This window comes from Serinus canaria, chromosome 1A (assembly GCF_022539315.1).
Source record: "Serinus canaria isolate serCan28SL12 chromosome 1A, serCan2020, whole genome shotgun sequence".
Lineage (NCBI taxonomy): Eukaryota > Metazoa > Chordata > Aves > Passeriformes > Fringillidae > Serinus > Serinus canaria.
This window is the reverse complement of record NC_066314.1, coordinates 47821316-47845085: the sequence shown is the minus strand read 5'-3', so window position 1 is coordinate 47845085 and position 23770 is coordinate 47821316. Positions and strand designations below refer to the sequence as shown.

Sequence of the window (23770 nt, the reverse complement as noted above, 5' to 3'; positions counted from 1 at the left end):
AATCAATCTGAATTTAGATGGACTAATAAAACGGTGCAATATGCAGAGATAAATATACTGTCACATATAAAGAAAACTTATGAGATGAATAACCTAAGCCTCAGAATGCACTAGTGGAGTGGAAAGGCCTCTGCATGGTACAGTGAAACAAAAATGAATGTCCTTCCAAGGATGACTTCTTTGCTTATCTGTTTTGAATAATTGCCTGGATTAGATATAACAGATGGTTAGTGACTTCATCTGAGACCTTGAGCTTCTGGGTAGGAAGGAACCGATTAACACAATGCTGCATTTGCCAGGACCAGAAAGGCTGTGGTCATTGCTTCATGTCATTTTGTGCTCTGTGTGTTCATCTGGGGGTGAATGTAGTCATGATGACACACTGTCCCACTTATCTTCTCTATGCTCCAGGTCTGAGGTGCTCTCTCAGAGAGCAGAGATGTTAAGTTACATTCCTGAATGTCATATGAAGCACATCTAAGTCAGCAGAGATGATTGTGCAGACATCTCCCTGCCCTTTATTTGTGAAAGTCTCTGCTAGAGACAGGAATTCGTCGCAGAACTAGAAAGCTTTTTCTGGCACAGCCAGCCTGTTCTTTATTTGCTTTCCTTGGGTATGGGGTCCCACAGCCATTTTCTCTGCACCATCGAAGTCTGGATGCATTACTGCTGTGTGATAGGAGAAGGCAGCTGGGAGGGGCAGCAAGCTGTCCAGGCAGGCTGTAGGCTCATTTGCTGAGACCAGTTTCCTCTTTACCTCTTCAACTCTACCATTGCAATGCAGTAGCCAGGACTACTGCAGGAAGAAAGGAAAGGTAGTGCTGACCTCATATGTGTTCAAATGGTCATATTATGTCAGCACTACCAGGCATTTTCTGTCTGATATTTATACAACTGCCTCTGTACATGCTGTGCACGTGAATTTATTATGTACCTCAACATGAAGACTATGCCCAAACTAAGCCTCCTGGCTGTGGGATTCAGCTCAGAGACTCCAGACAAAGGCCTGTAGTCAAGAGGCAGGCTTGTGAGCTGTGCACATGACTCTCCTCTTTCCTGTGATTGATTGATTGCTTGCCCAGCTTACATATGTTTTGTGCAGTTTAGTTATGTTACTACTGCACATACAAGGCTGCCAGCCTTTGGAAAGTTAGGAATTATGGACTGACTCATAAGTTTGATTTTAGACAAGCATTTTTCATATGCAAGCTGATTTTTCAAAACAACATGCAGAGTAGAGGTGCCAGAGATTCTGTTCTCCTGTTTAGTTCTCCCTTTTCTAAAACTGTGACCTTAAATATATGTTACCCTTACACTTACAGAACCAAATCATTCTTGAAATGGGATATTACTGAGAGGTGCCTAACAGACATGAGTCCTTCTGCTTTATTCAGTTCTGTATTTAATCAGGACATACTTAATCTTAATGGTGCTTTGTTAGGCTGTTTCCCAAGGCACCAGATTAGCATAATGGTATTAAATAGTGGTGACTTCTGCCTAATCAGAAAGACTTTTGCCTTTAGGACTTCTGCCTAAGGATAGAAAGATAATGTGTTTGTTTCTTCCTTTGCAGGACCTGGTCTGCTCAAGCTCTGTGGAAGTGGCTTGGAAGGTATTGATGACTCTAAGGACTTTTCTGGAAAGAAATGAGGATGTCCTTGTCTGTGACCTCCTTCGGAGCCGATTTTTACAGATTCTGCAGCAGCTTCTGGTAGAGAGCAGCTCAGCCACCCTACAAGGTGACCCCACCTCTGTGATTTGGTCTTGCTGTAAGATCAATTAGCTGTAGGAACACAGTCTGGGATAAAGTGGTTTTGAACTGCTGATGTAGCTTGAGTACTTATCTGCATGGGGAAATTTATGGACAGAACTGTACTAATTTAGTTTCCTTTTTCAGGCATTCATTTTGAAGTGAGAGCCTTTTTTCTAATTTAGGTTGTTCTGGCTTCAAACTGTGATTGTTAAACCAAAGCAGGGTTCTTGTATACTGCTGTCAGTGTTCAAATGGAGAGCTGTGCTGGTAAATCTTCCTGCTTGAATTGGGGCCCAAGTGGTGGCTGAAAGACATCCTCCTTTTTGCCTCTTCTTTGTGCAAAACAGCTGGGTGGCCTGAGTATACAGCTCCAGTACACAGAAATCAGGAGCAAGGGTTGAATCATTCATGGTATTGATCCCCAAACAGGCACTGTGGTATCACCAGATCTTATAGCTTTGTTAAGTCTCTCAAAGGGAGCAAGGCTCTGACTGGAGGAAATCCCTGTTTTCTTTACTAGCCCTGTCTGTGATGTTGGACCTGTTGTCCCACTAAGAAAGGTGCTGTGCAAACCAATCCATGAGCTTGAACTGAAAAAGGGAGCAGTGCTAGGATGTTCTTGGCTCTTCGGGATAGAGACTTAGCACAACTTTTACTTGTTCCTGAGGGGGCCACTGATGCTTTTAACAGTTCTGCTCTGTTTCAAGAGTTTTGTTGTGCAGCAGTTGGGATGGATGGTAGAGCATGAGGCTACAAGATCATCTAGGTCTGATCTTGTTGGAGTTTTGCACATTTGAACTTGCATGTCCCTCTGTCGCTGATCTAGGGATGCCAGGAGCTGTGGGGAGGCCAAGTTGCATTTCCTATAGGGAGTCAGACCTATTCCTCCAAACCACTGGTGATGGAGGTAGGACACTGAGCTATAGGAGCTTTTGCAAGATTTGAGCCCTTCTGCTACTGTTAATATGTGTAGCTCTTCTTTGTATTGCACTTATTAAGTGACATCCTGGCAACCCCATCCAGAAAGTCAAACACCAGATGTACTCTGGAGACAGACTTCCTTGTCTCCCAGCACACAGGCATCTCTGTGAGGCCTGGGGTAGTTAAGTCTAGGGGATCTGCATCCCTATTCAAACAGCAGCCAGCCTGCTTTTAGACAAGAAGGAAGCCCAACAGTTGGACTACATCAGGAATATGTTAACATTAAAGACACCCATAAATGTTTTCTCCTCAAAACTGAAAACTCATGTGCCTTTGTGGAACGTTTACTGGAGGTGATACTTGTTTGCTGTACGTATGGCTGTATACAGTACAAAACCTTAACAGCACATCAAAAAAGTGAATAGTAGGGAGAAGATTGCTCTGTGGGGTTGGGGATCTAAATAGCTCAATTTTCCTTACATACAGGCCTGATGTGTGAGGTTCTCACTTCTGTCTCTGCCCTTCCTTGTGGGATGGGATGGACAGCATTTTTCCAGTCTCACAAGATGGAGGAGAACAAATGCTGTGCAGCTGGGCTGCCATCAAAAGTAACAGTAATGGTCAAGTGGGCAGAAAGGGAGCAGTCTAGAAAGGGCTGATGACTTCTAGCTTATTAGCAGTATCAATTTCAAAGTGTAAGGAACATGCTCCTTACATAGCTCATGATGGGTGTGAATGACCCTAGCCCCTTTTTCCCCCTTCTTTAGTTGCTCCTGAAATGGTGTTGGCAGGATTCAGGTGTGGCTCAGGCCAAGCCAGAAAGGGGACCTGCTCCAGAGGGGACTATAGAGATGAGAATAACATTGGGGCTCTGTGTCTGTGTGTGTGTGTCCCTATCCTGCAGCCAGAAAATTAACAGTTCCTGGCACACTTTAAGGTACAACAGTTTGGAATTCACTGACAGGCTAAGCTGTCTGTGCCCTTCTTAGCTAACAGGAACCTGCCTGTTTTGCTGAGCCTTCTTTTCCTGGTGCAGCTGCGGAGCAAGGGCATAAGGGAGCTGGACAGCACAGACTTCAAGCTGATTCACCAGGGTGAGTATGTGCATCCATCTTCTTAGGGAAGTGTTTATTAATTGTTCCATAAGATGATTAGGGGCTTGCTCCTTGTCCTTTGAGAGGAGATTGACCTAGCATTATAGTAATGGTTGCTTTGAGATGCTTTCATAGCCAGCGCATTTTAAAGAGTTGTGGTAACTAACTCAGTTAACAAGGCCCAGGTTCTCTTTCCTCTTGCTTTACAATACATTTTTTGACTGAAACCTCACAAGGTGGCCAAAGTATTCCCCTGAGCATGACAAGATTTCAGGGTCAGTGACTGTTGTTGGTGTGGCATGTGACTGCATGGTGCTGTGCTTCCTGAATCATTCCTGTCCATCCTTGCTATAACAGTCTGGTGGGGTTCAGGCCACAGTCATGTCTTCTTAATCAGCTATCAGGACGTCTAGTGAAACTGGGCTTTCCTTGGGATGTGAATCCAGAGTATATGGCTCCCAACCAACTGCAGGGCTTGCCCACTCCACCCCAAAGACAGAAGAGCAGGCTGTGTTTGTTTACCATACCATAACCTGCTGCCTTGTGATCCTTACTTGGTGACTTCTGCCTTCTTACTTGGTTATTGGAGGTTCATATAGCTGTGAAAAAAGAACAGATACTAGAAGGAAAGTTCAGCTGATCCATCCTCTCATCTCTTCCCTGCTCTGACAAATTGGTTTCTCCAGCAGACTTTGAAGGACTATCCCCTTCAATCTGAAATGTTTCATATCTCAGGGCTGCCTGTGTTGCCCTTGTAAAGAATGGTGTTTCTCAGACATTCATTAGCCAAGGGAGCTGGGGCTGTGGAAGAACCACTGCCTCTTTATCCCAGCCTTTTTAGCTGCTGTGATTTTAGAACAGAGCTCAGCTTCTCCCAGGAGCCACAAGCCCCTTTTGCTCTTGCTTTCTGCTTTGTTCTTTTTCCACACAACTCTCTCCCTACCCCAGCCACCCCATTTATTCTCTCCTTGGCCTCCTAACTGTGTTCTCTAGGGGTGGATGTGCAAGACACTCTCCTCTCATGAGGCCTCTTAGATGGAAGGGGCGTGTTGATGTGTGTTTTCTGAGAATTGCTTACTCAAGTTGTAAGCTCTCCAAAAGATCTCCAATAACAGTTTTGCTGAGCCCTGCAGTCCTGAATTTCCCTCCCTAACTCTTACTAAACATTGTTGCTAAGTGTTGGTGCTTACAACAAACATGACATTTTACTCCTGGTGTGAGTGGAGGAGCACAGCTCTCCATGGCTTTCCCCAGTCTGGTCACCATGAGAGACAGTCACATCGTTGGTTATGCTTGTTCTAGCACTAGAATCAAACTCACACTGTGGCAGCAGATAACTCACACTGCAGTTTTTTTGCTGTGGAAACAGATGACCTAAAGTCCATTGCTTTTGGATTCATTACTGCCCAATGTGATAAATGCACTCTAATATATCTTTTTCAATTCCTCTCCCCTCTCTGCACTCGTCCTTCACTGCACTGTCCACTCTAAAGCAAACACTTTAGAGCAAACACCTGTTGCTTTGTCTGTGCCATGCTGTGTTTATTTTCCCTTTGTCTGAATTCCCTCCCCCCGTCTGACTTCTTTCATTTGCTGAGGTGCTCTCTTAAGTTGGTGTCCTTATTACACCTTTTCTTTTGTTTCCAGTCTGTAATCTCTGTGGGAAATGCAGGCCAAGGGACACTGACCTCCTGCAGCCATCCTTGAATTTTCTGTACTGGAGTCTTCATCAGACAACACCTTGTAGTCAACAGAGAGGTGAGGGAAGACTGTATTGATTACTAAGTTAATTTCAGTGAGGTTGTAGCTTGACAATCAGAGACTGTATTCTAACTGTCTTAGCAGGTAAGGTGGATGTTTCCCCATCCAGACACAGCATTATAATTAAAGACCATTTCATACTTTGGATGAAGTTTTTGAGGTTTAGTTTGGTTTTGTTGCCTTCTCATGATTCAAGAATTGGCTGCTGAAAGACAGAATCACTGTATTTTTCTTGTTCATAAACACAGCAGTGGTCCTTTGGTGCCTAGCTTGAAATATCCTGGTATTGTCATAGTTCAAAAATTTAAACAATACTAGGGAAAAGCTCTAATTGGCTTTCCTACTGTGTTGTTAGTTGATTAGCTGGCTGAGCAGTTGCTTGTGCTCTGGGTGATGAAAACCAGTAGCTGGACAGCCTCACTCAGATGAGCTGTGGCAGCTGGGCTACCTCACTGCTGCAGGGGTGTGCTCTGCACTTCTGTTGTGCTTGTCAAGTTGGTTTAGCCTGTGCCATCCCATCACCCTCTCTGATTATGTTTCTCTCATGCAGCAGTGGCTGTGCTGCTCTCCAATGTGTCCTTGCTGGAACTCCTGCAGAAGGTTTTGGAATCCACCTGGCTGTGGTCCCCTCCTTCCAGACCTGCCTCCTTCTTGTCATCTGAAGATGCCTTGCTGTGCTCTGGATGGCTGTTGGTGGCATCCCTTTTGCTTTATCAGCATCGCTACAATACTGAGGTTAGGACCACTCTAAACCACTCTAGTGTTCAGAGTCAGCACATGGATAAACCTTAAAAATAAATATGTGTGTGTGTATATATATATATATATATATATATACATATATACATATATAAGTGTTTTACTTTGGCCTGTCATCTGATTGTTGATTTCTCTTTTGTTATTGTCCGCAAGTTATTCCCTGCTGCACCTCTCCAGCAGGACTGGAAGTTAGTATGTCCCTGAAGGTCTGAGACATGAGTCATTGAAGAGTTAAAGAGGGGTGCAAATCCTGTGGGGAGAAGTGCATACCCAGCCTTCTTGATCCAAATCACTTTCCTCTTCAGGACAGAGCAAAAAATATTTTAAAACCTTTCTCAAGGGAAGACTAGGGGTGAAAGGCACAGCTCTCATGTTGTAAACTGCTTTTTTGTTACTAAAATGATCAATAGTGAGATAGAACCTATTATTGGCAAGTAAGTGTTCAATATTAGCAAGCTCTTATGAATGTGGGCAGCTGTCATTGTATTTGATGCTTTCAGTCCAACAAGACATCTAAGCTGGAGTTGTCAGCTATTAATGGAATTACAACTTTGAAGGAAGCATTTTCCAATGCCAATACAAGGGAAAATGTTTCCTTTTGAACTATCTACCCAGACCTCTCTTGATATGGAGTTAGAGAGCGTGTCATGAGTTGTGAGCTCTGCTCTTGCAGTTATGCCCGGCAGAGTATGCTCTTTGGGAGTTGGAACACCTGTTTGCAGATGATAAAATCACATTAAGGACGTGCATGCATGTGCACAGAAAAGCAAGGGTTGGATTTCTAATGCTGAGGGAAGATGTTTTCCAGAAGACCAGCCCAGACTAAGTCTGCAACCGTTACTTTGTCAGCTTGCAGCCTCTGCTTAGGGCTTAGAGCGTGGTACTTGTACAGACTGTCAGCTGTGGGAATGCAGCCTGGCCCTGCTCTGTGAGCTGCTAAGTACAGCCTGCCTTCTCAGTTTCTAAAACAGGGCTGTGTCTGGTGCTGTGCCAGTCCCAAACCACATTCTAGTGTCAAGTGTCAAGTATTGAGCTTCATCTTCTGGGAGTGATGCTCTCAGCTCCTATTGATCCTTGAAGTGCAATCATTTAGCAGCTTATAAGCCTGTTGCTGGGTTTTATCAATACCACTGGCTTGATGTGCTATGATATACAACCCAGAAATGTTTTTGCACCAGAGATAAGGACAGAAACTGCAGATACAGCTGGGAAATTGAAACGCTTCAAGACTGCTTCAATGTTTCTGATCTTCAGCATGTCTAATTATCAGTGTTTCTAATCTTCTCTTGAAGGGGAAGAAGCAGAAGAGTCACTTCTCTTGCTTCTTTCTTCTGTTCAGTGTAGCTGGAGCTGCAGGAAGCATCCTGGAGACTCTCCTAAGAGCACCTTTGTGGCTATGAATGTGAGCTGATGACAGGCTGTCTCTCTGAGCCTGCAGTTTTTAGAGGAGAACAGTGGCCTCAAGAAATGGCCACATTCATCTCAGGCTGATGTTAATAGTGAGGACTTGTCTGGCCATAGCCAGCTTACATCTTAACTGTGTTACTGCTGCTGGCTTTATAAACAGGGCTCATGGATGGTAGGCTATTAGAGGCTTTGGCTTGTCAGTTCTGTGGTGAGTAGCCACTGCCACCATGTTGCAGGAGCTACTCCTAGTTCTCTGTGGAATATTTCTCTCTTCAGAAGAGTATTTAAAGGAATCAGCCCTGTGATCCTTATTCCTGCCTTCCCATATCAACTCTCCGGCTTGTTGAAGAGTTTGAACCCTTCTGGTGTTCTCTGGGCCTTCATGGCCTTGCCCTTGAATGGCTGTTCTGTGAAGGAAACAATGTATTGCAGATTTCCCTCTCAAGCCCACCTTAGTTCCCAAGTCCCTAAACTCCTCTGCCACTTTCACCCATGCAATAGTTCCTATCCCTGGGCTCTCAGCAGGCCCCAGCTCCAGCAAGCAAGGACAGCTTCTGGCCACTGCTGGTTTTTGGCTGCCTGGCTCTTCAGTCTTGCTGCCTGGCTCTGTGGCTAAGGTAGAGCCACCTTGGTGGTGGCCGTTTCTGCCACTTCATGTGTTTGGCAGGCTAACAGCCACATGCCAGAGGTCCTGCAGGGAGTAGTAAAAACAAGACTGTGGTTTGAAAGCTGTGCAGTTCAGGCTAGTGATGAGTGAAACATGAGGGTCCAATGATGTAACTCTCCCATCTGTGTCAGCCTCCTGAAACCCTGCTGCTGTTCCCTTGGTTTTCAGTGGTCATCATAGGGTACTGTCTAAGAACTAGAAGTACACAATGGAGCTTTCTATCTGCTCCAAACCAGCACCACTTTTTCTCTTCTATTTAATTCTCTTCTAGGTTCACCAGACACTCTCTGTAGACCTTACAGAAGTTCTGAATGCAGTCATCTCCAGGAATAAGAAGCCAACCCTGCTGTTAGGTATTTTGAATCTGTTAGGGGGATTTATCTGGAAGCAGCCACTAGTATCGTGATACAAGCAGCAAGGGAGAACTGATGACTGTGGAATGGAATGGAATGGAATGGAATGGAATGGAATGGAATGGAATGGAATGGAATGGAATGGAATGGAATGGAATGGAATGGAATGGAATGGAATGGTGGGGGTGCTGGACAGAATCTGGAAACTTTGGTCCATTTGACTTTGTAAATGTGTAACTGGTGGTGAGAAGGGGCAAAAGGGAAGTTCTGTAGTTCTTCTGTGTTTGGACAGATCTTCTTGGAGGTTGGTATTGACATCTGGAAATGAGTGTGAACTGTGCTAGTGTCTCAAAGAAGGAGATGAACAAAGAAACTCATGTTGCCATTCCTGTCTACAGCTGTCAGCAGCTGCCAGACAACTCTGGTGGGCTATTAAGCTCATATATTCTCTCGTCACCCTCTCCCATGCTATATAGCACAGGCACCAGCACACAGGGTAGAGCAGAGAAAAACACTGACACACACTAATAAGCATCTCTCTGTCTAGTGAGCATCATGCAGTTCCTGAGAGCTGTCCTGCGACAGAACTTCTCCTCCTCCCTGCTGGTGATTGTTGGCCAAAACACAGCCCCAAGTGCTACTGAACCACAGCTATCTACACTGCAGGACACTGCCCTGCACCCCTTTGCCATGCAGCAGGTCTTCTCGCTTGTTGTCAGTCTGCAGAACCTTCTGGTGCATGTCCAGTTGCAGGTATATAAAATATGACTTTTGGAACAACAGTAGTGTTGGGCTTCAGGAACATTAAGCTGAGGAGAAACCACCCTTCTGCAGAATCAAAGGGACTGCCTGCTTGTTTTTTCTTCTCCCTGCATTTTCCACCCTTTACAGACATGTGATGAGGAGGAGGGGAAATGCTCTTGCTGCAGCACAGTGCAGTGAGAGAGAAGGTAAATCAAGCTATGCGGTGCTCCCTGCTGCTCAACTGGGTAGCTGAAATTCTGTGTACTAATGACAATTTCTGTATTCCCATCTCTTTCTCTGCAGGGATGCCACATCCATAGGGACAGTATAACAAATCCCAGTCCATCCCCCATGCCCCTGATAAGGTGCTTTTGGGGGTAGTGAGTGCATCAGCATACATTTAACTTGCTCAAGTGATGTTGGGCTCCAGGGTACATCAGTTTACATTTAACTCTTAAGCTGTGTTGGGCTCCTATCTTTATTCTTTGGAGGCTGTTACTTATTATTTTTATTCTCAAAATAAGCAGTCGTAGCTCTGTCTGGCTCCTTGATGTGACAGATAATTTGCAGCACATTGCATTCCTTGAAGGAGATGAAAGGTGTTATTTTCCTGTGCTGCATACTCTTCTGATCCTGGCACTTTATGAATTTTCCTCTTGCAATAGCTGTTGACTGGGTTTGTGGATTTTTTTTTCTTTCTCTTGGTATTCCAGAAAGACTTGCTGCTCTCTCAGGCAGTGGTTGCCTGCCTAGAAACCTTAGTGGAATACCTGTATGTGAAGAACCAGGATGTTGGTAAAGTCTTCATGCTCTTTCTACTCCTAGTTCCCCTCCTGCAGTGATTTTGAGCTGTTTATTCTCTATTGAGTAGCACTCTGGAGAAAGTGTGTAATCAGTTTATGCCAAACAAGAAAAATTATTTGTGTGCCTAAAGGTAATATTGTGCCTTGTGGGATGAGATCAGAGTGCCTGGCTCCCCTACATGAACCTTCACTTTGGCTCTGGACACCAAAATGCTTTCCAGAAGGCAAAAAGTAGTTCTCCAGCCCTGTAAGAAGGAAAGGTTTGGGAATGGAAGGAGTATAGGAATAGTCTTTGACCTTCAGGCCAATTGTATCAAATCTCTAGACCATAAACATATGGAGGGAGGATCTGAACAGGATGTGTCTTACAAGAGGGCAGTGTTGGTCATAGTTTGGCCCTGAAGGAAGGGAAGGGAGAACAGGATATTAGGCAATGGGAAGATGGGAATGGAAGATGGAAAACACTGGATTTCCAGGGGTGAATTCTGACCGTGGTTTCCAGAATGCATGTCAGACCTAATGTATACCATGTGTTCAGTATAACATAATATCACTGCGTTTTACATTTGTACCATATACATTGTACATTGTTGTGGGGAAGAATAGACCCTTCTGCTTATTGTCAGCCTCCTGCCACGAATTTCAGGTGCTGGCTCTGTTCTTAAACCAGAAAGTTCTCTGTACCCTGACCTGTTCACTTCAGTTGTTTAAACCCCAATAGAGAAGGGAATGGAGTGAATGAACACCAGGCAAAAGGGACACTGGTGGGAGAGAGGAAGTGGTTGGATAAAGATGTAATACTGCAGATGAATGACAACCAGTAGCTGAAGGGAGGCTATTAAAAGGCTGAATTAAAAAAAAAAAAAAAAAAAAGTTATGGGGAGGCTCTGCTCATTTGGGATTAAACCAATGAAATGCTGCTGCAGCAACAGCTGAACCTGTCACTTTGGCTGCTGTTGTGGTGCTGAAGTTCATAACAGCAATAACAAGAGTCTCCTTATTCCAAGCAGAATGAGGGTCATGGCTTTATTTGGCTGAAAGATGCAAGAACACTGGAAAGAGTCTGCCCTGGGCTCTGCCTCTAGCAGTTGACTCACTTGAGGCTTTCTAAAACCCTCTTTTGGTCCAGAGATATTTCTGAATGTGCAGAGCAGGGCTCATGCACAATGCTGGTACTTTCTCAATTACCCCAGGTGAAAGATATCCCCAAAATATTTGACATTATTTTTCAGTGTTGTTTTCCTATGGGAAAGATTCTTGTAGTGGCAATAGGGAGGTTATGTGACTGCCAGTGGAAAAGAGACCTTTTTAAGACTCTGGGGAGTTACTATAGTATAACAAGTTATATCAGCTGATTAATTTGTCCATCCCATGCTCCTAACCTGTACTAAATACAAGGTAATAACATTTTAATTTCAGCATTCAGTGAAAGACTTCTTGCCATCATAGACTTATGGCCGTACCTAATACATGTTATCTTATTGTGTTTGTTCTTTAGTAAGAGCATTTTCTCTACTGACTGCATTGCCACCATCAGCCTGGCTGGTCCCCATCGTCCACTGTCTGATGCAGATCCAGCCTCACTTTATTCAGCTTCTGTTATAGGGCTTTCTTCATTACCCAAAGGGTATTCTGCAGCTAAATAAAAACTGAGGTCAGGGGAGTTGTCCTCATATTGAAACTGGAGGGTATTATTTTTAAAACCCCAGGCTAAAGATACTCTCTCACTGTTTTATGACATACACCCCAGGAGAAGGTTTCTCTTCCTGTGCCAGTGCAAAGATGGACAATATGTATTTTCTGCTTTGAAAGCTATTAAGCTTTTGTCCTTTTGACTGAACTCTTGCCCAGAAAGTGACAGATTAAAAACCAAGTAAGAACAGTGAAAAATGTCCCTTTAGTGTTTCACAGCATGGGGTCTAGGAGAGAAAACTTGGGATCAGTATTCAAGACTGTCCTTAGCTGGGTTCAGCCTGTCACTTTCGCAGTTCTGCAGCTGTCTTTGATTGGCTTCTCCTTCTTTCCCAGCTCTGCACGTTGCTTCACAGCCGTGGCATCGATTCCTGCTCTTCACACTACTCAGTGGGGGCCAGAAGTCCTTTCTGCAGCCAGAAGTTCTTAGGCTGATGACTTTGGTGAGAAGGGTGGGCTGGTCCCCGTCTTTCCCAGTATGTTGGCAGAATGCACGTGAGCTGGTTAGTAGCGGTAGTTTACCTGCTATGCAACACAGTCTCTGATACTGCTGTGGCTTTGCCTGGGACTGTATTCCTGCCCTCTATCAATAGTGATACTTTCAAGTGAACTTCTACACCCTGCAGAAACTGACTGCTGTTAGTGAGCGCCTCCCGTTCTTCTGGTGTTGGTAACATTTATTTATATCATCTAGGATCCCTGGGGAGGAGAGGAGAAACTTGCAGAGAACATGCAACTGCTGTTACCAGTCAGGGAACAAGCTGGCTGCTTGGCATTGCAGCTTCTCTCCCGTCTGGACCTTACAGACCTGACTTTTCAGGGCAGGGAGTTAGTGCCGTATTCTACCCTGCTGTATATGGGGTCCATGGGCTAGAGGGGGAATGTGATCCTACCCAGCAGAAATACTGAAGAAACAGCCCTCATGGCAGTGAATGAGAGGAAGGGGTTATTAAATCAAACCTTCCCCCTCCAAATATAAGATGGGTCTGTGAGTATTTGCTGTTCTTATTTCAGTTTTAAAAGGTTACCTCATTTATTTTAGTTCCTCCCAGGTTAAACCAAAATAAGTCTGGCTATAAATCAGAGCACCATCAACATAGATATTTGCACTGGTTCCATTTGAAATATAAAAATCAGGCCTGTGGTTAAGGTGCTGCAGTAATGGTGCACAGAAGAGGGCTTTGCAAGTGATGAGTCATTGTTGCACTCTGTGGGTCTTCCACTGGTTTAATGTCTCTATTTTTTCCTTTGTTCAAGTTTGTGAGATATGAGAGCAGCAATATTATTTCTCAAAAAGAAATTAGCCAGATTATTCAGGAGGCAGCAGAAGCCAACATAGCAGAGCTGCCTGAGGCCACAGCTTGTGCTCTTCACTTCTTCCTTTCTCAGGTAAGAGAGCAGTGACTGCTTAGAAAAACGGGAAGGGAATCCCTAGGTGTTTGCCTTGGGCTTTGAAGATCTCATTGGTCTGTGTGGAGATGAGGGAGGGAGTATGAAGGAACAAGCCCAACAGTTTTATCTTGTTCTGGAAATCATTCTCTTTTTCTGAGCCCTCAGATTCAGACTAGTCATTACCAGGTGGAGCCAGAACAGTCAGGGATCATTCAGACCTTGCTGGATCAGCTCTTGGGACAGAGGACCATGTGTGTAAAGCATCAGGACATTGTGTATCCTTTGATAGCTAATGTGTGTGGCAGGTGTAACAGAGGTAGAAGAGATACTTAATTTGCTGCTCCTTTGTTCCAGCTGAAGGCAAACAAAATTGAAAAACTCTGAGTGGTTTCTACACTTGGCTAACTGTGGGATGAAAGACTTCATCTTGTCCTGATCTGAGAAGACATTTTGGAAATTAGTAGACAGTTGGGATTAAAGAAGGCTGTGTGTGCTGGGCTTGCATTCATCTATAAAGGAGAGGTGGTCTGATGAAAGAGGAGCAGGCTTGGGAGTCTCTGGCTTCAAAGCAGTAACAATCCCTGTATTGATTTCCCTGGAGGATGAGCAATAAGTTAATCTCTGTTTGCATGCCATCTAGTGCCAGTATGCCCATGAAGTAGTGGAAAACCAGATATGACTCAGGCACTTTGAAAATGCAGAGAGCATTTGGGAATCACTGAGTGGAATGATCAGATTTTTTTCTGTTTGGACCTAGTCTGCCACTGTGAACTGAATCCTCTTCTCTGGAGATAGATGCAGAGGCCACTCCCAGATGCCTTATGGAGAAAGAGGGAACCTGATGCAGCATGTTTTTTTTCAAACTGTTTTTGCCTTCCTGTTTTTATCATGCTGCATTGCCTCAAATGTATAGCAGTGATGGAAGTGGCCGTGACAGTGATTTCCTGTGGGTGTGGGGACTTCCTTCACTGTGGGGCACTGTCATCAGCCATGAGTAGGGTACATGGTGGGTGAGGTGTTTGTCCTGTCAAGAGTAGCTTGTCCTCATGCTTACCCACAATGTGATGTTACTGCTCTGTTGTGGAACAATCAGAGGGCAAGTTGTCCTGGTGGAGGCCATCGAGCCCCACAAAATCCCTCTCCACTCCATTTTTCTTCTCTGCACAGGGATGAAGGAATTTGGATGGGAGGTTTTGTTACATTGCTGAAGTTACTTTTCATTTCTGACTCTTTTATGTATTAAGAAACCTTCAAATCTTGGTGGCTAGGAAGGATCTTAGATGCACTTCAAGTGAAGCAGTGGGACTATGTGAGTAAGATTGTCACGGACATGGAAGACAAAATCCTCTGGTCAAAATGGAGCTTTGGCTTCTCTTCAGATTTACCTACACTGATGTTTCTCATGTATGTTGGGAGTGAGGTTCCATGGCTTGGGGAAGGTTGGTTTAGTAATGAAAACCTCCCGTCAGTGATATGTCAGATTGGGAATTCCCAAAGCATGTATGCCTTTCTTTTGGTTTCCACTCATGCTGTCAATGACAGATGTCTGGGAAGTGTGGCAGTGTCCCTCTCACACATTGGAGATTGAAATGAGAAGATAAGAGTGCACAGAGGAGAGGAACAAATCAAGAATCTAGGAGGAGACCCCATCCTGCCATTCCTTCCCACTGAGTAGTAGGAGAAGAAGGACAAAGGAAGTTACTTGTTGCTCAGTTTTAGAAAAAGGTTTGTTGAAATTAAAAAGTTCTGTTACTAAAACGGCTGTTTCCCCTTCTGTGCGGGATAAGGCTGGGTTGATGCCCTTCATCGATCAAAATACAGCCCTGCCTGGGGAAATGATGTCGAACAGGAGTGCTGTGGAAGAGGTGCTCTGCTGACTCGCTTTGGCTGATGGGGCTGCGGGATGGTCCCTTTGCTCTGAGCTGGAAGGGGCGGCGGGGGTTCAGCCAGGATCCCGGGGGAAGCAGATACGCTACGTGTCCCATAGGGATTAGGAGACTTCTTCCAGGTCACGAGTGACCCCTTCGACTACAGCCCCAGCTCCCGCTGTCGTGTTGCCGCCAGACCCTCCAAGTGCCCGCCGGTGCGTGGCCGGTGCCGGTGCCGGGGCGGGGCGGGGGCTCAGGAAGTGACACGGCGGGGCGGAGCGGCGGTGGCAGCGGCAGCAGCAGCGGCAGCATGGCAGCGCGGCGGCCGTGAGCGCCGGCCTCGGCACCCGGCACCCGGCCCGCAGGTGGGGGACCGGCCGCGCCGCCCGGGAGCCATCCCCGCCCCGGGAGTCCCAGCGGGGCCTGGGGGGAGCTGCTCGGCCGTGGCGGGGCAGGAGGGAATGGCGGGAGCAGTCCGGGGGCCGCTTCGGGGGCACCGGGGGACGGCGCGGAGGTGGCCGGTGCTCCCCGAGCGAGACCCGGGAGGGGGGCCCGCCCTCCCGGGCAGCCGGGGTGGCCGATGGGCGGGGTGGGCAGTACGGCCCCGGGGCACCTCTCTGGACCCTGGGTTAAAGGGCTGTGTCCGACGGGCTCTGCCCGCCATCGCCGCCTGCTCGCCCCGCGCTGGAGCCGCGGGAGGAGCGGACCGCGGCTCCCGGGAGCTGCCGTGCCCCGCGAGGGTTCGCGTTCTCCCGGGTGCCGCCTGCTACGTCCACTTGACACGGCTCCGGGTGCGTTTCCCGCAGCGCGGCCGGGGTAGGTTCGGTTAGTCCCCTCTGCACCGTCCCCGTGTGATTGCCTTTACTTTCAGGGGAGCTTGCGGGAGAATCCTCATCTCCTGTGCCAGCGGCCGCCGGAGCCCCTCAGGGTGCTCCTTGAACCCCACCGCCACGACGGGAGGCACGAGGGTGGGCTGGAATGCTGGAATGGACCCGTTCCTGCTGGAAATCACAGCCGGAAATCGGGGCTGCCAAACCGTGCGGTACGCGAGCTTCTGGGCTCGGTGGCTTTGGAGACGAGCAGGTGTAAATGGCCAGTACGGTTTCAACTGAAGCAGCTGGTCCTGTAATACCCATATAGATATGTCCTCTTAGAGGAGTCTGAGCAGAGGTGTTTAACTTCTGAAGCTTTTGATTCACCTGTAACAAAAGATTAATCCTCATCTGGTTGTTGGAGGAGTGCCTCGGGAATGGTTTCACGGGGCAGGGAGTTTTCATTCCTTGTTTTGCCACAGCATACTCCTGGTGAAGGATGATGCTTTTTCCCCTACATTTCAGTGCCTGCAGAGGGGAAGGAGGGGGGGGGGTCATGCAAAAGTTTCTCCAGGGAACCAAAGCATAGCAGCGTGGCTCTGTCTTGCAAGCTCATTAAGTGTATAAATCTCAGGGATGCTTGGTTCAGATGGGCTCCTGCAGGAAAATTTATAAAGTAATTGAAAACATTTTAATGGGAAGTACTAACCATCTATTATATGGCATCTGTTGTCATGTCTTTGGAAAAACACATCTAAATTAAGAGGCTGGTAGACAGTGAGACAGACTGGTGGGCTTGCTGCTGAAACAGCCAGCTGGCCAGGGCTGCAAGGCTATGTTGGTGGAAACTCCTTTCCATCTGTAGCATCAGGCCAGGCCCTGGCTCCCTGGACTGCTCTGGGAGCGTCAGGCAGAGCTGTCTCTGGCAGAAATCAATTTAGGGAGGAGCAGGGAGGAAAGAGAGGAGCAGCTCTGCAGTGTTTGTGTCTCATCTCATCCCTTAGCGGGTGTGAGGACATGAGAGAGAGTTTGTGGGAAAAACATGGAGGAACATCTGCAAGGAGCTTTGGCATCTCTGGCGTTACCTAGTGTGGCCTGGAGAGGAAGGAATGTCCTCTGCTGTTAAAATGAGGTGAAATTGCCAAGGCAGTGAAAGGAAGTAAATCTGAGGTGGTCCCACATGGCATCAGCAGCCCCAAGTTCCCTGTGGGTGAGAGAAACAACTGGGCCCTGCTTCATTTTCACCGACGTGTTTCAGCCCTGATGGACAATGGCAAATAAATAGCTCCAATGTGAGAATGAGTGCCAGCAGATCAGATGAAAAGGTGATGGGCGTCCAGTATGGTGTGGTTCTCCAGTCCTCTACTTCTGACCTTGTCCCGTGGGACAATATTTAGGGCTGCTGTAGGATGATCTGAATACATTTGCATTGCAAACATTGACCATCCCTACCCCAGCATCTGCTGTTGTGTCTGTGAAGAAGCCCATCCCTGTTGCGAGGTTCAGAAGCAGCCAGGCGGGCTGGTGGCCCTTGTGCTGCGGCAGCTGGCTGGTCAGCAGCTGCTTTGGCTGAGAGCTGTGCTTTGCTCTGCTGCTGCCTGGAACAGGGTTTTTTTGCAGCTCCTCTTCCCCTTTGTTGCACCTGTGGAATCTCCTCTGGCCACCCAACTCCAGTGTTGGAAATGGGAGACACTGCCGCCCCTCTCCTAACCAGGCATGCTGGGACTGCCACAGGCAGCATGGCAGAGCTGTTGTGGGCAGCATTTCTGCTCTTTGCCTTCCAGCCTAGTCTGGAGGCCACTGGCTACCTCCAGTTTCTCTTGCCAGTTCTCCATGAGCATGGCAAATAGCCATCCTAATCCTTATGGTGGTATGTCTGATCCAAGGGGCAAACAGGAGCCTGGTCCCAGGGCAGTCGCTCTCTGTGCTTTTGCATTGCTGCACTTCCTCCTCCCTGAGAGCTTGGGAGGTGTTGAGCAGCTGTGGAGCTCTGCAGAGGGGAGACCTGTGCCACTTCACTGAGCCAGGCTCTGGGTCCTTGGATCATGGTTTTTGGCAGGGTGAAGCAGTCTCTTGGAAGCAGACCAGGCTGGTAGGTCCAACAGAACATCTGTTTGCCTGGGCTGGAGAATTTTCTTTACAGCCTTGGCTTCTTGTTGTGCTTTGTGGCATTCAGGATGGCTGGGATATGGCTTAAGCCTTACCCCACAGTGGAAAGGGGACAGACCCCGAACCTGGCACGGGGATTTGTGCTGCTGTCCTGGCTCTGCACTGTGTTAGAACCATGGGGCATGTTGCTGAGCCCACATGAGGGGCAGCCACGTCTTCTTTGATAATGCTGGTTGTATTTACTCTGGTCTGTTCCTTTGCAGGGGTGTAGCCTTTTACAAAGCACAACAGCAAAATATTTCAGAGGGTTTCTCCTGTTTGTCTGACACTATTCCCCTGCCTTTGTCAGGGGTGTGAAGATGCTTGGCTTGGCCTCAGCAGGAGGTACATGGTAGGAGCTGCTGCTGATCCTTGCAGGGCTGGGAGAACTCCTGGTGCTGCCTGCTTTGCCTCTCTCATGGGCTTGGAGTTGAAGAAATTGTATTCATTTAAAAAAAGAAAAGCAACAGGAAAATAACAAGAAGGGATTTGGTTTTGTTTCAGTGTTAGGGCATTACAGAGACAAGTTTGGCTGGGCAGGCAAACTTGGACTCAAGAGGGCAGTGGGTCATGGGGTGAGGTCAGCTCTGGTGGCCTTACACATCTGCCTTTCCTTTGGGAGCAGGAGGTGGCTCAGATAATGCCTCTGAAGGAGCTTTTGCTTCTGTAAGTGCCAGTGGCCTGTGCTCAGCTCCATGGAAACCTTGTGCCTGAGGACAGACCACCCTGAGTTCTGCTGCCTGGGGACTGAGCTGTTGCTCTCCTTTTCCAGGTGTAGACTGTCCAAGAGGATCCTCATTCTCAAGGATCTTTTCCTCCAGCCGTTGACTTTGTCTGAGGGACATTTGTGGTCAGGAGCAGCTCTGCCCAAGAGCATCCCTGCAAAGCCTCACACGCTGTCTGGGAAGGGACTTGTTTGGAGGGAGGGGGAAGTCACCACCAGGTCACCCAACTGGTGTTTTTGGTGTGTTGGCACCCAGCTTGTAGTGAGGGAAAGGGTCTGGGTGCCAGTACCCCAAGTGGTGAGGGGAGGTTGCTGAACTGGTTGCACTGGGACTTGAAGGAGCGATGGACTTCAGCCCCTCAGCGACCCCTCTCCTTCTTCCAGACCTGCTGTTGTGGCTGCTGGGCTGCTCTGCCTCACAAACCCAGCAGAACCTAGCTGTTATTTTTGGAAGAAGGGGTAGGACTTAAATTTTCTGTCGGGTCAGATGCCTGGGACCAGGGCTTCACTTGCAGGGGAGAGCAGGCTGGCTGCAGCATCACCATGTGCCTCTGCTCTGGCCACTGTATCCCTCAGACCCTTCACGGGGACAAGGGACAGATGGGCAAGGGCCCTGGTGCCAAGGGCATTGTGCCATTGGTCCCAAGTAGCTTGTGTGACTTCTCCTTTTGGTAAGTTTCCTCACTGATCATTTTTTTTGCTGGTCTTTTTTCTTCCAGGCTGCAGTGGCCAACATGGATTTTCTCATCATCTGTCCCTTTCTGCTGGCCTTGCTGCTGTCCCAGGGCAGCTTCACAGACCTGGAGAAACAGAGAGTAGACTCTGGCTTGGAAATCTGTATCCTCTGCAGCCTGTCCCTCGTGACCACATATGCACTAATGGCTATGGAGGCTGGAGGGAGCACATGCACAGGGAAGGGGTCAGAGACCATGGAAAGGGACACTAGGAAGTGGAAAAGAGAGGATCCAGAAGCACTGGGAAGTTGCTGCTTTGTCCTTCTGTAGATGGGCTTTAGCCAAGCTCCTGGTTTTGCTAACCAAGTGCCTGGCTTGGTGCAGGAGCAGAAATGGCAGTGATGCCTGGTGTTCTTTCTGTTCCATTGTGCTGGGCACTGAGCACATTTCCCAGCCTGAAGGCAGAGCATGCCTAGACATCTCAGTGCTTTGGGGTCACCAACTGGGATGGTGGAAGAGGACTCCTGGGCTTGTGGCACTTGGTCTCCTCTGTGCCACAGGCACTTTTTGCCCATGAGGAGATGATGGGCAAATACAAGCCCTTTTTAGCACACAACAGCATCCCCTGGTGAACAGGCAAAGTATGAAAAGATGAGTATGTGGAGACCCATGGGGAAGGTGGCAGTTCATGTTCTTCCTCCATGTTCTTCCTCCATGCCCATCAGTCAGAGCATGGACTGGCAAGTAGAGAGCTCCCCACAAGCTCTTAGCATTCTTAAGGGCCCTGCTGGGGTGTTTGGGCAAGGGGTTCACTGGAAATCTGTGTTCCATCCTGGCTCAGGTGCTGCCCCTCAGACACCTCCTCGGGGGCCTGGGATGGTGCCAGGGGCCCGCTAGAGGGTGGAGAGCAGCAGTGTGGTGGGAGAGTGTTGACAGTGCCCTTGACAGTGGTGCAGATAAGAAGCTGTTTGAGGTGAAGCGCAAGGACCAGATGAATGCTCTGAAGAACCTGATAGAGCTCAATGACATCAACCAGCAGTACAAAATCATTGACATCATGCTCAAGGGACTCTTCAAAGTAAGCCACAGTGCAGGCTGCACTCTGAGCCCACATGGGTGGGCAGAAATGGGAAGGGTTGGGGGCTTCTGTGGAGCATGTGGCAGGTGAGCCTTAGGACCTGAAGGGAGGATGCCATGGGGTTTCAAAGTGAGGCAGCTGTGGCAGCACCTCGAAGGGTGCACAGGAAGGCTGGCAGGACAAAGCAGTAACCAAGGACTTTGGCAGGTGCTGGAGGACTCCCGTGCTGTGCTCATCGCTGCTGATGTGCCTCCTGATGGGCCCTTCCCTCAGGATGAGAAGATAAAGGATGGTAGGTCCTCTCTGGTTTTTACCCCCCTCCTTGTTCTTGTGCTCTGGTGCACCACAGACATTCTTCTGGGATCAGTGCTGGGGTAGGTACAAAACCCCTGTGTATCCAGACCAGACCTGGGCTGGTCCCTGTCTGTTGGGGACGCTATTGCTGCCTCTGACCAGTTCACCCTGCAGAGCCCTATTGGTTTGCCCTCACGTTGTGCTGATGGAGCTGGTGGCTGTCCCCACAGCATACTCCCACGTGGTGGAGAACACTGCCTTCTTTGGGGACGTCGTCCTGCGCTTCCCCAAGATTGTGCACCACTACTTCGACCGCAACTCCAACTGGAACAGCCTCATCCGCTGGGGCATAGGCTTCTGCAACCTGACGGGTGTGTTCGAGCAGGGACCCCACTCCCAGGTCCTCCGGCTGGTATGGCTCCTCGTCCCCCCTGCCGTGACCCCTGTCTGCTGCTGGGCTGGGGGAGGTGAGGGGTTTGGGGTAAAAGGAAGGCAGGGGCACCCCATGTCTGGGGGCTGTCCTTGAGCTGAGGGATGGGGGAAGAGCACAGATGGGACTGGTGGGAGAGTAGGTGACCCCGGTCATGCAGATGGGGCATGTGAGTGGGAGGCACCACTCCCCAGTAAGGTCTCCCCTTTGCTCTGCAGATGGCTCAGGAGCTAGGAATCAGCGAAAAATCGCCTGATTACCGTAATCCCTTTAAAACGGACCAGTCAGAGGTAAGATGTCAACGCTGCCAGCTTGTCTCATGGGCTTCTCCATCCATGTCACAGCTCCAGGCAGCTGGCTGCAGAATGGAATGGGTGGCTTGTGGGAAATGGCTAAAAGCCCATGTCACTGAATAAGCATGGCTGAAACACAAACACTGAATTCCCCATCTGTGCTCTACTTTGGGTACCTGGTGCCTTCTCTTCCCTTCTGTGGCCACCTGCCTCGTAGTTGAGACTCTGTTTGCCTCGTGCTGCATCTGTGCTCAAGCCTCCCTGGACTGCGAGGCTTGTACATTGGCTTTGGTGGGTTTGGAGGGGTTGTGCCTCTGGGAGGCTGTCCAATGCTGACCCCTTGCTGTCAACCCACAGTTTTTCCCCAGTGCTGACACCTTTCAGAAGGCGCTGAGGGATGAGGAGAAGAGGAGGAAGAAGGAAGAGAAGCGTAAGGAGATCCGCAAGGGCCCACGCATCTCCCGCTCACAGTCGGAGCTGTAGCAGGCTGGGATTTGTGCCTTGCAGTTGGGGTGGCACCACTGGGACACAGAGTGGCTTGCTCCCTTTTTGGCAGCTTTGGGCCGGTGCCTGGCCGTTCCCTTTCCATTTGTGCTGTGGGTTTTGTTTTGTTGCCTTTCATTTTTGTTCAGCGGAGGTTGCATGGTGGTGCTGGTGGGTTGGCCCACAGGGGCTAAAGTGGGATACCCCTTCCACAGAAGTAAAGCACAGACCGGACAGCCCTGGGGCCATCCCCTGGTCAGGGTGTTGCTGCCTGTGGGGAAGTAGGGTGTGGGGGATATGCCTCTGGTGGAGCCCCAGGATCCCTCCTCACTGCAGCACACCCCACGCTGAATGTGCCTCCTCCAACACGGGTGGGCTGGGGAGTGCATCATGCCAAACAGCCTCATGAGCAATGCTGCTTCTCTCAGATATGCTTTTCGTTGAGCTAAACGGGTGATCTCATTGGCACCCCCCGCTGGGTTCTACCTGGTCTCTGCACAGCTGCTACCTCTGCCAGATGAGACCTTCCCTTTTCCCAGCAGCTGTTCCACTGAACAACATGCTTTTCATTGTCCAGACGTATGAAAATGCCTATGACAGCTGTTCCTGGCCGATGGCATCTCGCGGCCACGGCAGGTCATTCCCTCAGAGAGGCAAATGCCCAGTGAATTTTTGGACAGGAGGAATTTTGGTACTTGGCCTCTTTGCAGCCAGTGGGTGGCTGTAGGGCAAGTGATGCTGAAGATGCTGGGGAATGAGCCCTGAGCCGCTGAGAGCCTGTCCTGCAGCCCATGGCCCATCCCTTCTCTTTGGGGCTCATCCTCTCTAAATGAGTCCCCAAAGGCCCTTGTCAGAGGGCAGCCAGACGAGGGCATGTGGTGATAGCAGGGCCGAAGTAGGGAGGGAGCCAACTAGAGGGGCTGCAACCCTCCACCCCTCCACCGGGTGTCTGGGCTGCCATGAGGACAGAGGTGAGGGGCTGGCCCAGGACCCGACACAGCCACCCTGTGATTCCTCACCTGTGCCGATGGCCTCGCAGCAGAGCGGGCTCTTGCAGAGGGGCCTTCCCCACGGAGCCCATTCTCTGCCTCCCGCTGGTGACGTCACAGCCTTTGAGGAAAGGGAAACGTCCCGGATTTTTTAACAGCAGAGCCAAGTCCCTCCAATGCGGGGAGGGGGTGGCAATGGGCGCATTTGGTTTTTCTTGAATAAAATTGACTTTATTATTTTTTTTTTTAAAGTAGAAGAATCCTGGCTCTTGCTCCCGTTCCTGGTGGGAGCGGGTGTACGCCAGAGAGCGTCGAGGCTGGCCCCTCCGGAGGTGAGGGTCCGTGGGTGCTGCGGAGGGAAGGACAAACCCCATGCTCTATCCACCGCCGCCTTGCAACGGGCCTTTCCGCCGCGCATCCTGGCGGCATCCCGGGACGCGAGCCCTGCCCCGGCCGCGTTTTCCGCGGGCGGCGGAGGCGGCGGCGTCGCTCCCGTTGCCGTTCCCACACCCGTCGCTGCTCCGCCCCCTCATGAATATTCAGTCCTCGGGGCGGGGCGGGCTATGCTAATCGCAGCTGCTGATCGCTGACGCGCCATCACACCACGCGCCGCCGCTGCCGCCGATTGGCC

At 49.1% G+C, this 23770-nt stretch overlaps 2 protein-coding genes across 4 annotated transcripts in view; both read left to right on the top strand.

The window, feature by feature from the left end:
• MEI1 (meiotic double-stranded break formation protein 1) overlaps window positions 1-15035 on the top strand; it is a 37864-nt gene extending 22829 nt beyond the window's left edge. Inside the window, exons 21-31 of the mRNA XM_050985291.1 lie at window positions 1574-1739; window positions 3664-3768; window positions 5416-5526; window positions 6080-6264; window positions 8634-8715; window positions 9263-9468; window positions 10173-10254; window positions 12291-12397; window positions 13212-13343; window positions 13512-13621; window positions 14889-15035. Coding sequence (XP_050841248.1) covers window positions 1574-1739; window positions 3664-3768; window positions 5416-5526; window positions 6080-6264; window positions 8634-8715; window positions 9263-9468; window positions 10173-10254; window positions 12291-12397; window positions 13212-13343; window positions 13512-13621; window positions 14889-14934 — 1332 coding nt within the window. The 3' untranslated portion in view covers window positions 14935-15035. The remainder of the gene's footprint in view (window positions 1-1573; window positions 1740-3663; window positions 3769-5415; window positions 5527-6079; window positions 6265-8633; window positions 8716-9262; window positions 9469-10172; window positions 10255-12290; window positions 12398-13211; window positions 13344-13511; window positions 13622-14888) is intronic.
• A 463-nt stretch (window positions 15036-15498) lies between these two features.
• Window positions 15499-23399, top strand: CCDC134 (coiled-coil domain containing 134). 3 transcript variants are annotated; one of them, XM_050983311.1, is made up of 8 exons: window positions 15501-15579; window positions 16086-16256; window positions 19618-19735; window positions 20529-20650; window positions 20858-20942; window positions 21175-21356; window positions 21593-21664; window positions 22025-23399. In XM_050983311.1, exons 3-8 carry the CDS (start codon window positions 19633-19635, stop codon window positions 22148-22150), a joined length of 690 nt encoding a protein of 229 aa, XP_050839268.1. In that variant the 5' UTR covers window positions 15501-15579; window positions 16086-16256; window positions 19618-19632; the 3' UTR covers window positions 22151-23399. The 3 variants fall into 3 exon arrangements, with proteins under 3 accessions (XP_009084801.1, XP_050839268.1, XP_050839263.1); XM_009086553.4 differs by lacking the exon at window positions 16086-16256 and having other exon boundaries at window positions 15499-15579; XM_050983306.1 differs by lacking the exons at window positions 15501-15579; window positions 16086-16256 and adding an exon at window positions 15955-16030.
• Window positions 23400-23770: the final 371 nt, after the last annotated feature.

Bases quoted from the DNA above. Each gene is read 5' to 3' on its own strand.
- CCDC134 (XM_009086553.4), top strand. From the start codon at position 19,633: ATGGATTTTCTCATCATCTGTCCCTTTCTGCTGGCCTTGCTGCTGTCC. The intron at 19,736-20,528 runs GTATCCTCTGCA...ACAGTGGTGCAG, and splicing joins AGACTCTGGCTTGGAAATCT to ATAAGAAGCTGTTTGAGGTG. The intron at 20,651-20,857 runs GTAAGCCACAGT...GGACTTTGGCAG, and splicing joins TGCTCAAGGGACTCTTCAAA to GTGCTGGAGGACTCCCGTGC.